Below are 15139 nucleotides of genomic sequence, written 5' to 3' on the forward strand. Positions count from 1 at the left end.
TTAAACATTCTGAATTGAATTGTAGAACTGAAAAACATTCTACAGTAATAGTTGTTGTATGTCTATATTCTATGTCTATGTCATTCAACTCAGTTGAATGGCCAAAAGAAAATTATTCATTAAATTGTCATGTAAATAATTATATATTTACATGTTGAACCCCTCTGTGAATATAAGCTCCTTTGGAATAAGGATTGTATTTCATTTAACTATTATATCCCAGAATCTAGTTGCTATAATAAGGATATATATGTTACTCTTGAGCGTAGTACCCTAGTACATGTTTAATGGTATTGCTTGTATTGGATTAGACCTAACAAGTCAATATTAATAATTGATAGATGTCAAACAGAGGAAGGCACTCTAGAGAAATGTCCTTTGTTTTTTCCCCCAGCATTTTCATCGTAATTTAGAAGGAATAACTGGCATGCTTATAAAGTCACTTACCCTCTCAGCCTCAGTTTCTTTATCTGAAAAATTGAGTCAATAGCAGGGTTGCGATGATTAAATGAGATAAGATAGGCAGAGTACTTTGCTCTAGTGTTAACTTGCAAAGAGATGCTAGCCATCATTATGATCAGATTTGTAGATGTTTCGAAGGAAAATTAATATATTGAATGAAAGAATCAAGATCCAAGTTGACTAATGGACTAAATAAGGCAAAATTTAGTAGAATAAATGTTGAATCAAATAGTTCTCTTTTTATAACCAAAGTATATGAATTTACATCACTTTGTGTGAAAAAAAAGTCTTGGTCGATTCTAAGCTTAAGATGAGTCAACGTATGGATTAGTGAGCTAACTCAAGCAAAGTGTAGCATTTAGAAAAAGGGAACGATGTGCCTGTTGGACTGAACACATAGAGAGCATTGTATCATGAGTTCTGGATTTCAGGAAGGACACGGTAAGCTAGGACATCAACATGCTTTCAGGATGCTGAAAGAAGAGGAGGTTCTGAGGATTGCTTGAAAGAACTGTGTCTTAAATGGAAAGAATGTAACATTTTGAGTAGCCACATACTGAGTGAGAATCCCATTTCTACTGCTTACTATCTGGGAGATGATGAGATAGTTATTTTACTGCCCTAAATTTCTATTTCTTCACACATAAAATAATGTGTTCAGTCTCAATGATCTCCAAGACTGATTCTTGCCCAAAGATCCTACAATCCTAAGAACTCGGGATGTTTAGTAAGGAGAAGAAAAGTTTTAATGAAGGTAGATAAGGGACATATCTATGTTCAAATATTTGAAAGTCTATTATCTGGAAGAAATATTAAATTTGTTCTATTTGACCTGGAGCTAGGGACAAATGCTGTGGATAGATATTAGTTAAATGTAAAGAAATCAGACCTCTTCATCACAATAGCCAAAAGTGGAATGGATTACCTTGGATAACAGTGGATTCTCTATCACCAAATGGTTTCAAGCAAGGACTAAATGACCCCTTATCAGAAATGATATTGAGAGTATTACTATTTGGGTTCAGATTGGATAGATGACCTCTGAAATCCACTTCTTTTTTCCTGATATTATTTCGTTTTTTAAACAAAAGATCTGGGACATGTTAAGAAATTACTATATTAGATTTTCTTTTAAAAAGTACTCTGCCTACAGAAATGGAATAGATAACTATTTAAAAATACAAAAGTTTATATGCATATTTCTAAAAATAACTGAATTAGAAGACATTAAATAAGGCAGAAATGCCCATGAAGAAAGAGTTCTGGATAAGGAAAGGTTTTTTCAGCCTTAAAAATTTAGACATCCTTAGGGATAAAACCTTTAAGAAAGAGCTCCTTGAGGCCTACTGAAAGAAGTTCAAACTCTTAGCTTTGTATTTAAGATCCTCCAGAATCTGACAACTTATTTTTCAGCCTTAATTCAAACTTTTTTACTCCATATAGAATGTACTTCAGCTTAACTGGATTACTTCTCATCCTCTATATACACATCCCATTCTTTTCCATTTCTCTGCCTTTGTTTATACTGTGCCATATACCTGGGATGCCTTTATAACCTATCAGTTCCCTAAATCAGAGGTGTCAAACACATACTTAGAGGCCACAAGCTATCTGGAATCTGCAGCACTCCCAAGTGCTGAGCCAAAAAAATTAAAAGGTAATTGGGTAATACTTAACAAAATAAGTAAAAATACAAGAAAACAGGCAGCATTACATTTTAAAACTAAGTCTCTATGAATCCTACAGGGATCCTAAAGTACAGATGGGTAGCCCCTGTATCTGTTTGAATTTCATACCGCTGCTCTAAGGCCTGACACAAATTCCAGATCTCTCCTGAAGCCTTCACTGACTTCTCTTATCAGTGATCTTATCCTTATTCCAGAACTTTTGTAATTTTTTCTCTCTTTTATGCATTTACACATTATTTTGTATTTTAGTAAATTAAAATGATATATGTCCAAATAACAATAAGCCCTCTGAGGTCAGGGACTTAGCTTTACATCTCTCCCATTGAAACAATGCTGTACATGTGAATAAATGTGGTTTGAAATAAATTATTATGAATCTATTTACTACCAACCAATTTTAGACATCCTCATAAAATTCCTTTACCCTTGGTTGTTAATTTCTTTTATTTGAATGTTTATGGGTCCCTCTGGTTTTAGGGAGGGCTTTAATATCTGCTCCTGGAACCTAGCCCAATTTTCCCAGATTCCTTCAATTCATGACCTGTCATGACTTAGGAGCTATCACATATTCATACACACACAATAGCATAAACTTTGCTATTCTGGTGTTCCAGGATAGGGCCATGTGGCCACTGCCCTCAACCACACAGAATGGAGACATTCTAATGTCTGTTCTGAATATATTGTTATAATTGTTATGAATCATTCACTAAAACTCTTAAACAGCTCAGCCACCATTCTCCTGCCTCCCCTGTGTTCAATTCTTCATTTCTCATGCCTAGTCTTTGGTTACTTTCTTCTCTGTTAGATAGCTGTTTAGATCAACTGCTTCCTTTGCACTAAGATTATAATAACTGGCAAATTGCTCTATACCACTCACATGTGCCTGATGAGATACAGCCTCTCTGAGGATTCATTTTTCCTTGGCTGAGTTTATTTATAGGTAGTCATTTGACACTACCTGAAATCATTTTATTTAACTGTGCAAAGAGGCATTTATTTTCTTCCTCCTCAAAGTAGGGCAAATCTTGAGTCCTAGTGTGTCTGCCTTTCATCAACAAAGTCCATTTGGACATTGACATAGGACCTTAGAAGGAAAAATGAATCATTCACAACAGTCCATTGTTTAAGCTCAAATTTTCATACACTAGGGCATGGGTAACCCAAAGCATAGGGTGCAGCTGAATTTTGCTTGACATCCTCATTAAAAATTTGACCCAAGAAGGAGTTTCATCTGACAATAGACTGTAGAAATGAGCCAATTATAGACTATATTTGAACAGTTTTGGATTTACAAAAACTTTCTTTTTCTATTTTCCTCTTAAAAATAATTTCCAAATATACAAGGAGTATCTTCATCTGACAGCTGAACCATAGACTTGAAATTTCTCTCTTCTCTTGCCTATGGAAGAAGCATTTTTCCTAACAAGTGAAGGGACAATTAAGATGAAAAAGTGAAGGTATAGATATGCATTTCTTATGTATGTTTGTATAGCATGAGCCCAAGTAAACAAGCAATGGCAGTATCCCTATGTGGGCGATCCCTGCTTCCAGCTCAGACCTTAAAAGTCATCATCCAAGGGAATAGCCCATGTGGAGAATAGACTCAAAAAATGAAGAGCAACTGTCTCTGCAGATACAGCAGCCCCAACCATTGAAGACACAGAAAAGAAAATTCTTCTGCCAAAGTCTCAGGCATTGCTAAATGATTCAACAGCAGAAATCTATCTAGTTTTTATTAATGGAAATACCCTAAAAGGCGATTCATTACCATCTGATGCAACACTACATCATAAGAATCAAAGAGGTCTTTCTCATCAGCCCTGGGGCTGAAACGATGCACAACAACAACAATAGCTAAACATTTATACATTGCTTATTATATGCAAGCCACTGTGCTAAGTACTTTATAATTACTATTTTGTTTGATCCTCCCCAAAGTCCTACGAGATGCCATTATTAGCTCCATTTTGCTGATGAGGAAACTGAGGCTAGCAGAGGTTTAATGACTTGACCAAGATCCCACAGCTACAAGTATAGTTCCTTTAAGAAAAACAGCTGACTTTGCTTTTCTATTTAAATTTCTGGCATTTAGCCCAGTTCTTGGCACAAAAATGTTCTATGATTCATTTTTTCAAAAAAGATAGAAAAGATAATCACTAATGCTATGTGTTTCTAAGAGTACTTTTATCTGTAAAGGTTGAAGGACTTTGCAAACACATTCTCTGATGTTCTTTCCCACCTTCAGATATAGGTAAAGGTTCCTTTTACACTCTTCCTTTAACTGAGGAACTTGAGAAATAACATATTTAACATCCTCAGCATGGTATGGGTGGCACTAAGGGATGTTGATTCTTTCCTTGGTTCAGTTTTTTAATTCATTGTCCTGACTACTTAGCTGATGCTGCTTCAACAGAGATTCAAGAAGCCACTTAAATCTCAGCCTTCACACCAATGCAAGCAGATGCTGTAAAGCAGGCAATGGTTCCCTGGGGAACTAGCGCATGTAGGGTAAATAAAAATCCTATTGTGGCACAACTGAATCCTGGGAGGTGGGGGAATGATTCTTCTTTACTTACTTTAAAGCTGGCGTCAGTCAGCTAACATTTATTGCAGTGATTCTCCCCTCCCCCCAAAAAAAATAAATGGAAAAGATTTTTTTTTTGCTCCCATACGAAATCATAACAATTGAAGTGTGAGAATCATCATGGGAGAATTGAGAAATGTACATTAGTCTATTAGTTAACAAGCACATATCAAGTGCCTACTATGTGCCAAGCATTGTGCTAAGCACTGGGGATGCAAAAAGAGGCAAATGACAGTACCTCCCTTTAATGAACTCATAATCTAAGGAGGGAGACAATATGTAAACAACTACATCCAAACAAGCTATACACAGAATATATAGGAAATGACTGAAGGGAAGGGAGCAGAATTAAGAGGGATTTGGAAAGGCTGCCTGTAGAAGGTGAGGTTTTAGATGTGACTTAAAAGAAACCAAAGAATCCAAGAGTTGGAAATAAGGAGGAATATTTAAGAGTTGGTGGACAGGCATAAAAAATGCCCAAAGCCCATAGAAGGAGTCCAACTTCTCTTCAAAACTTTAAGCCATTTTGTTGAGTTCTTTACAACTTCAACCTTACTGCAGTAAACATTCAACTTGCATCATGTATTGTACTTGTATTGCATAATATAATGATGATGATGTAGCTGTAATTTATAACATACTTCTATGGTGAAAGTTTATTCATGAATATTATATTTATACCACCATGTTGAATATGTTTAATAAGTAAATATTATATTTAACCAAGTTGTTTATAATTATAAAATCCAGAGTATTCAAAATTTCACAGAATATCTTTTGAAATACATGTTATGCTCATGGTGCTATAGCATGCCCTTTGAGAATCATTGATTTACTAAATATCTACTATAGGTAAGAGAATGTGGTGTGACTTATAATACTTGTCAGCAAAAATTGTTGACATGATCACTCTCTTATAATCTCAGGATGGAAAGAGAATAACACATGAAAGGAAGTGTGAAAGAGGAGGAGGAGGAGGAGAAAGAGAGGAGGAGAAGGACACATACAGAACATTCAAGCTAATAGCCATGATCAGAGCCAGCTATTTCTCTGTGTGTACCTGTCTTTATGTCTCTGTCTCAATTTCTCTCTTTGTATATGTATATGTGTGTGCTCTCTCTTCTCTTCACTTTCTCTTCTTTCCCTCTCTTCTTCCCCACTCCCTTCTTTTCTTCCTCCCTCCTTTTCTCTCTGTCTCTCTCTGTCTCTCTGTCTCTCTCTCTTTCTCTCTGTCTCTGTCTCTCTGTCTCTGTCTCTCTGTCTCTCTGTCTCTCTGTCTCTCTGTCTCTCTGTCTCTCTCTCTCTCTCTCTGTCTCTCTCTCTCTGTCTCTCTCTGTCTCTCTCTGTCTCTCTCTCTCTGTCTCTCTCTCTCTCTGTCTCTCTCTCTCTCTGTCTCTCTCTCTCTCTCTCTCTCTCTCTCTGTCTCTCTCTCTCTGTCTCTCTCTGTCTGTCTGTCTGTCTGTCTGTCTGTCTCTCTCTCTCTCTCTCTCTCTCTCACACACACACACACACACACACACACACACACACACACTCCACGAAAGTAAGGCTATCGAGATGATTCTTTGGTCAGTCAGAGATGCTGGATTAGTATATTCAATGATCTGCTAAATGAGAGTAAGAAGAGCAGTATGACTATAAAGACATAATGAGTTCAGTTTGGTTAAAGTTAATGAAGGAAATACATAATGACTACTCATTATATCAGTCTTAAATACCTCAAGCTTTCAATTTCTTCTTCTTTCTCTACGAGCTTCCTTTCAAGTTCTACTTTAGCCTCCAAGATCTCATATTGAAAATGAAGGATTTTGTTCTCTTCTCGTTCCAAGACTCCCTGAAATCAAATACCAAACTGAATCTGTTTTTATCAACCAAAACTTAGAAATTTCTCTTTTGTTAATTCAAAAGCCACATCATCGATCAGTAAAGTAACTAGCATTTATTTAACATTTACTATATGCCCGAACTGTTTAGGTGCTAATAATACAATTCAGAAAAGGGACAGTCTCAAAAAGCTTACATTTTACTTAGAGTTCCCTCAAACTTAGGGTTTGAGGACAAAGGTCTCTTTGGAGTTTACATAGAAAAAGGGCAGGATTTTAACTAGTCTTTTTCAGGAATTGAAGCAAGATCAGAGGTAATCTAATAACTTAGTCTACAATATAACATTTGTCATCCATTCTCAATATATTATTTTAGCTACTATTCAACAATTGAACTTTTTAAGGTGTTTAAAAGAGGATATAGAAATACAATATAGTAAAAACTAAAAGCTTAGATTCCTTTGAGAAATCCGACAGTAGGAAACTCCTAGGACTAGGTGTTATATAATAACCCAAATATAAAATCATTGTTCATGAAGCTATTCAATAGATTCTTTAAAATGTTAGAAGCAAGATTATTATAAAGTCATTAATGCATTTCTTGACTGAGGGAGAGGGTATAATGTAGTAGAAAAAGTTTGAATTAGAGAATTGGGAGGCTTAAAATTCTCTGCTCTGCTATAAACTAGCATTATGACCTTGACCAAAACCCTTAACTTTGATTTGCCTCAGTTGTCTCATTAAATACAATGGGATGATCCAAGTCCCTTCCAAAACCAAAATTGTTATTCTTAGGAGCAGAGCATTGCTGAAAATAGTAATGTTGATTTTGCTATGTGGTAAGCACTGGTGGGTATTTTAAAAATAGAGATAGGAAAGATACTGGGAATTTTAGTCATGCTCACCTCCTACTGCCCTGATTTCTAATCTTTTCTCTCAATCACAGGGAAAGAAGCTAAAAAAAAAACCAATATTAGATGACTGTTTCTTCAGAATGAGCCCATGTAGCTCCTGCAGGGGAACTGTATAACCTCTAACCTTATAGTATTCACTGAAAAAAAAAAGTTTAATAAAAGAGCTAGAGAAGGTGACCTAGGACAACAATTTAGTTTGGGTTTTTCAGAATGCTTCTGATAAGGTTTCTCATAAAGGTTTGCCCAGAAAAAGAAATAACCTAGTTGTACAAATTGATGGAGCCCATGTTGATTAAGCTTTCATGAATATGACTGGTCAGAATCAAATACATGTGGGCAGAGAATAATGCCATCTAGTGGTAACATGTAATTCAAGGAATACAACTTTAGCAAGAGGCATAGGTTAATCACTTTTTTAGGCTAATAAACAGATCAGCCTATATGGAATGATCAGATATCTTTGACCCAAAATATCTCCCCTTGCAGCCAATCATAGCATCTGAAATGTCCACCATTTCCCATAAATTCTTTTGGATCGAAGTACTTTCTTTTCTTTTTTTTTTTTTTTTTTTTTTTTTTTTTTTGGAGGAGGGTACAGGGGGGTGGGGAAGACAGACAATTGGGGTTAAGTGACTTGCCCAAGGTCTCACAGCTAGGAAATGTTAAGTGTCCACATTTGAACTCAGGTCCTCCTGAATTCAGGCCTGGTGCTCTATCCACTGAGCCACCTAGCTGCCAGGAATCCTCTTTCCCAATGCAAATATGTTATCTTGAAATAAATAATAAAATGATCATAATAGTTCCCCCTCCTGCAGGATCAAATTTCTCTAATTAGATTATAACCTTCTTGAAAGAAGGGACTGACTCTTAATTATCTTCTGATTTCCTTCAGCCTAACACCATTTTATCTAGGACAATCCTCCTATTATCAGATATGCTCCACTATTAATCCAAATGACCTCAAGAAATGTTTGTGGATGAAAGTAAAACAAGGCTGACTAAAAACTCTACTTGTCTGTAAAGTGGTCTACTGGATTTCAAGCTTTTTTAAACCAGGAACCATAATTTCTTTACTTTTTTTATCTCTCCCAATGCATACCACAGTAACTACATTGCATATCAACAACACTAAAAAGATGTTTTTTGAATGAATTCTCTATCCATAGACTTAATATGTGAAATTTCTTTCTCAGGAAGCAATCTTAAACAACTTTAAAGGTGAGGACCTCTGGAACAATCATCTTCAGTATAGGATATGCTCTTCAGTGGATTGTTTCCTTTTGTCCTACTCTCAAATGGTCTGTGTGGTGCCATTTAAAATGCATTTATTCCTCAGGTACACATATTTCAAATTGTCTAGGTACTTTTTTCTTAGGGCAAAAGAGAATGAACAATTTAATGGAAAAAAGCCTTGTTAACAATGCAAAGAGCATATCTAGTAAATAGTTACTTCATCTTTCTCATGCATACTGAGAAGAGCATTTTAATCCCTGGCTAATATTCAAAGGGCAAAGGGGAGTGGAGAGGGAATGAAGAAACTTTCCTTTTATGAGATAGAAGTCAAGAAAGTAATAAAGTGACATGGCTCAGTGGAAGAAAATATCCTTAGTATTCAAAAGGTCTAAATTTGAAGCCTATATCATAGTATGGTGGATAAAATGCTATACCAGCACCAGAAGACTTATATTCAAATCTTTCCTCCAAATTGAGTAAAATGCTATCTTTGTTACTTGCCTTAGAAAGTCATTATGAGTCCAAATGAGATAATATATGAAATCCTTTGTATACTATAAAATATTCTGTCACATAAAATTCTTTGTTGACTATAAAATGCTATATGTCAGCTATAACATTTTATATTATTTTTCGTCATTTTAAAATATTATTTTCTATTTTACTCTTGTTTTGTTGTTCCCTCATTCAGCTGTGTCTGACTTTTTGCAACCACAGGACTGTAGCTTGTCAGGTCCTTCTATCTTCCACTATCTCCCAAAGTCTGTCCAAGCTCATGTTCATTGCTTCCGATACATTAGTTATCCATCTCATTCTCTGCTGTCCCCTTCTTCTTTTGCCTTCAATCTTTCCCACCCATCAGCAGGTTCTTTTCCAATGAGTCCTATCTACCTTATAGGTTTGACATGAAAGTCAAATGCCATAATAAATAAAACAGCCTTTATAAACTATAAAACGTGATATATTAGCAATTTTCAATTAATATTAGTAAATAATAACAAATATTACCAGTGTTTATATAGAATTTCATATTTTACAAGTGTTAGATAAAATAACAATAATTATAATTGACGAGTGCATATAAGTATCTAATGACTATGTTTTAGGGAACATTAGATCATGAACTGAAGGAATAGAAACACACATCACAGTAGCTGTGTTATTCAGCACCATTGCTCTTGGGACCAGCAGGAGAGACCTGCTTAGTTGTGTATACCAGGGAAATGCAAACCTTCAGCTCTTCCCAGGGCTAATACCTCGGCTTTTTCCAGGGCCACCTTGGCCTCTGATTTCTCCTGTTCAGCCAATCTCTTGACCTTTTCCATCTCACACAGGCTCTTGTTTCCTTCCCTAATCTGGTCTGTCAGATCAGAAATTTCTTCTAAAGAGATAAAAAGAAGAAAAGCTATGTTAGTGATGGGTACCAGCTTCAGTTTCATTAGAATAGACACAGCACTAATGTATAGTGACACTTTATAACACTAATTTCCCTTCCTGTTCACCCTGTCTACTCTTCCCCTTTCCCTTTAAGTGTTGCTTACCCAGGGATACTGGACTAAAGTCAGAGAATATGCATCTTCTAAGACATTCTCATCAGTTCTTCTGCTCTCCTATTAAGAGGATTCAATAGCCAGCAAATGCACTGCTGTCAGCTATTGCAAGAGCATGAGGAGTGTAGATTTAGGCAGATTTGTTCTTTGCCTGCATTCAGGAATAAACTGAGATAAGCTAGAGATGCTCAAAATATTACTAGAGTATGCAAAGCCCCTCTAAATTTTAAGTGCATGAGCTTGTGCTGCTAGCATCCTTCTGAATGTAAAGGGAAAGAATCAAGTCTTCAGAATGGTGATGCAGCCAGCACTGCCTGCAATCCAGCTGCCTAATACTATTACTGTCATCTTGCCTCATCATAAAATCTCAAGTACATAAAAGATATATTATGAGCCAGGGGGCACGAGAAAGATAATGTGACTTTGGAAGTAGATAATTAGCCACAGGTTGTGAAGCTCCAGGGTCTAATACCAGCTATGCCCTTCTGACCAGTGCATGAGGACTGTGTACATTACTTAAATTGTTTATATTCCAAGTTTCATCCTTTTGTAAAATAGGAATGATGATAATGCTGAATTTCCTCATAAAAGCTAAGGCAAAGAAGACTCTATAATCTTAAAGAGGTTGCAAACCACTTTATAAGTGCAATTTAAATGTCCAGTAATTGGCAGCCTTTACTGGGGTCACATACTCTGATATGCGTTCTCTCTACAACAGAGTTGACTATGATTGACAGATTGGGGACAGACTCTGACCTAGACAATTTGCCGCTTCTGCTCCCACACAGACTATACCCCACCCTGCAAGAGAGCCAAGATCTCATTAGCATGAACTCTTTTAACCAGAAGAGAGTATAGCTCATTCAAGCCCTTCTTTGTCATCCTCGGTCTTGTCCATATTTTTCTGTAAGGTAGCTAGGTGACCTAATAGAGAATTTTGTTCTATGAAATCAAAGATAATCTTTTGGGTAATCAACAAACTATAGACAGAGCAGGATCATACAGTCTCTACAATTGTCTGGCTATTTCTGCTGTAGAAAATCATTTGAAAAGGTTTGTCTGGTCCCTTCTCATTTTCATTAACAGTATTTTCAAATACTTGTTTTTAAATGCCCATAAGCCACTAAAAGGTCTACAAAACATATGGCTTTCCAGCATTCCGCTCAAATGTCTTTTGGCTAGAAGGAAGATTTACAGCTAATTTAGGGACCTCTCTCACTTATATTTAGTGCTCTAAGATTCTACAAGAATTCAGAAATTCACTGTTCAGGCATGGATTTCAGACAGACTTGCTCATTCTGCCTTTTCTAATATTTAGTTTCATGGAGGGTCGTTTGGGGAGGAGGTGATAAGGCATAAAACATTGCCCAAACTCCTTCCTATTCCCCTTCACATTAAGACACTATGTATTCATTGGGATTAGAAACCAAATATTCTAGTCTCAGTGAGTGAAGATTTTCATACTCTCCACACTCATGCACAAACCACTGGAGTTCTCATCTTCATACATGCCAAATTAACCCTTCGTCAGTGTTGATCTCACTCTATTTTCCATTCTAAAGTCTAGAGGTTCTAACTGCACCCCACTAGCTCTTGGTTCATCCTCCTTCCTTCACAATCCATAGGCTAGCTTCTATCACAACATTTAGTAAATATCAACATTTTGGTGGTTTTGAATAGGTGCAGGTCATAACTGACAGTTCTGGACAACTGTCAGACCCTGCTGCCTTCCAGACACAGACCAATTCTGTTTTACCAGGATTCTTACATTCTATCAGATTAGAAACTATGTCTATATCCCCCTTTCCCTATCATTTATGGTGATTTCTGATGATAAAAAATAATATAACTAGAAACTTTTAAGATTTAAATTCTGCAACTCCTGGCCACTCCTCCCCTCCCTGCTTTTGTTGATAAGATTTTCTAGCAGAATCTCCACATATATACTATATGTTTAGTAAATTCTTCCTAGCCCCACACTTTTCAAAATTCTAGGCAAGAAGTGGAATACTTTTGGACCATAAACATGTTGAGAAGCCTTCTCTGAAATACTAGAAACAATACAGATTCCTTTTCTAGATAGCCTAGATAAATAGAAAAAATTCACTCTTCATACTTTTCAAAGTATTTTTGCATATTATTTCATTTGAGATCTCCCACACACTCTTTTTCTCAGAATATCAGGATTTGAAGGGACCAAAAAGACAATCAAATCCAACCCACACTTAGATAGGAATTGATACTTCAACATCCATAAGGAATAACGGTTATTTACTTTTAGCCAACATATCTCTAGCAAGGAAAAGAAAATACTGGTTCCTGAAGCAGTCCCTTTCACTATAGGGTAGTACTTATTGGTTGGGAGTTTCTTTCCTGCTGCAAATCTAAATTTTGTCTTTCTACAACTTCAACTCATTGCTCTGAGTTTTGGCCTCTTGGGTCAAACAGAATAATATTTGAATATAGCTATTGTAATCCTGCTGAATCTTTATTAATATTATTATGGGCGGTAGAGATTGGTCTCCCTATGTTGCTCAGGCTGGAGAAACAGTGGTCATTCTTAGGATTCAATATTGATCAGTACTAAAACTTTAACCTGCTTCATTTATTTTCTGACTTGGGCTGGTTCACTCTTCCTAAAGGTCCTTCATTCCTGAGGGATTCACTCTATTGGTGCCAGAATTAGAGGGGAAACTTAATTGGCTTTAGGCTGATTGTATCTCAGAACTCCCAAAACTAAGCAATCCACCAGCCTCATACTCCCCAGCATCAGGGACTACAGATATGTATCAAGGTGTCTTTTCTTCTTCAGGGTAAATATCTCTACTTCCTTCATCTGATTTTCCTATAGAATGATTTTAGGGTCCTCCTCATTACCTTGATTGCTCTCCTTCCTATGTCCCCCAGCTTATCAATCAAAATGGTCTCCTAAAAGGTGGTCCCCCTTTCTTTTCTTTTCTTTTTCTTAAGGAATATACATGATAACTTTATTATATATTTAAAAGTAATAGCAAGCTGTACATAATAGATTTTCAGTTTCATGTGTAATCATCTTTTGTATTATACTAAGTTATAGAAATGCTTGTTTTATTCCACAAACTAAAAATAAAGTAAAAACTTGATAAGCTCAAAAATAATAAAAATTAATTGTGGTTTCCAGAATTGACAAAATAATCCAGATGTGATCTGAGAACATTAGAGTGGTGTAGGACTATAACATTTTATATTCTGGATATCACTGAGCTCATATAACATTAATTTTTTAGCTGTCATGTCATACAGTGATTACAAACTATGTCATATTATGTCATACATAGATTAAAAGCTGGAAAAGTCATTAATGATCATCTAGCCCAACATCATTTTTATAGATGGTGAATCTGACACCCAAAGAAGTTAAATGGTTTGTCCATGGTCACACAGGTAATAACAGAGTTAGGATTCAAATTCAGACCCTAAGTATCCTTTTAAGTACATGATACTTCTTTTGAACATTCATTAAATATCACTCCTCCCAAGATATTTTCCCATGAACCTTCATTTTGTGATTCATTCTCCATACTATATCTATGAAGCAGATTTTTTCTTAAATCAAGCTGCAGGAAGACTTCATATTTATCTCTATCTCATTATATCACCTTCTATTTGACCCACAATTCTAACCTATTGAGATCACTTTGGTCCAAGTAGCTATATAAAGGGTTATACAAACATAAGGCATAGTCATAGTTACAAATACTAAAGACTTTGTCAAAGTCGTTTTCTCCAGGTCCATGGTCTACTCAACATACCGTGGAGATTCTCATTTTCTCTTTTCAGAGCCTCCTGGTTCACTGTAATCTCTTTATAAGCTTGTTTGAGCTTGAATAGCTCTTCATTAATGCTTTGTGTCTCTATCTGAGAGAGTTCAAGCTCTGTTTGGGAGTTATCGTATTTCTCCTTCCAGTCATTAAGGACTTTGTCAAAGTTCCTTTGCTTCTCATCCAGGAAGGCTGCTGTACAATGAACTTTCTCCAGGTCAGATACAACATCTTCCAGCTCCAACTGAAGTCTCTGCTTTGTCATCTCCAAGGAGTTGCTTTTAGCATTGGCTTCCTGGATGGCTTCTCCAGCCTCCTGAAGGCGGAATGCTAGCTTCTTCCTAAGAAGCAGAAAGGGAGGATGAAAGAGGCCCTTCTAAGAAGACCCATCCAACTTTATCTTTTAATCAATATAATAAAGTGTTTAACAAGAGGGACCAGACTTTTTATTTTAAATATATATATATATATATATATATATATATATATATATACACACATACTTACATATACACACATATATGTATATGTATGTGTATATATGTGTATGTATGTATATATGTATGTATATATTATCTATCTATTTAGATAGATTAAAAATGGAAGGTTATAGTTCTACACATGGAATACATACGGAAAATGTTGTCAGTTTAGGGGTATTATATATGTGTGTGTGTGTGTGTGTGTGTGTGTGTGTAAGTGTTGTATGTATGTAGGTATATATACACATGCATATATATATATATATGAGTGCATATAAATAAAATGTATTTATGTGTATAAACACAAAATTTTATATGTACTTATAAATTAAACATAAGTAAATATACATACATTTACATATAAATATAAATATTTATATTATATTTGCTATTATACTATATATAATATATACATGTATGTATATTATGTATAATATATACATGAATGTATACTATGTATGCTATATACATATGTGTGCATAAATGTACACACATATTTCTCAATTATATCTAGTATTACTACCAGTATATTTTTTTTACAGATTTTTATTTACCAGATATATGCATGGGTAATTTTTCAGCATTGACAATTGCAAAATC

General features: G+C 35.5%; 1 protein-coding gene across 5 annotated transcripts in view; it reads right to left on the reverse strand.

Moving 5' to 3' along the window:
- Positions 1–15139, reverse strand: part of MYH15 (myosin heavy chain 15) — a 108687-nt gene that overhangs the window by 60588 nt on the left and 32960 nt on the right. For all 5 annotated transcript variants that reach the window (XM_074301119.1, XM_074301118.1, XM_074301121.1 and 2 more), the window contains exons 11-13: positions 14049–14398; positions 9964–10088; positions 6456–6571 (exon numbers count right to left, since the gene is read on the reverse strand). In XM_074301119.1, the coding sequence (XP_074157220.1) occupies positions 6456–6571; positions 9964–10088; positions 14049–14398 (591 nt within the window). The remainder of the gene's footprint in view (positions 1–6455; positions 6572–9963; positions 10089–14048; positions 14399–15139) is intronic.

This window comes from Sminthopsis crassicaudata, chromosome 3 (assembly GCF_048593235.1).
Source record: "Sminthopsis crassicaudata isolate SCR6 chromosome 3, ASM4859323v1, whole genome shotgun sequence".
Taxonomy (NCBI): domain Eukaryota; kingdom Metazoa; phylum Chordata; class Mammalia; order Dasyuromorphia; family Dasyuridae; genus Sminthopsis; species Sminthopsis crassicaudata.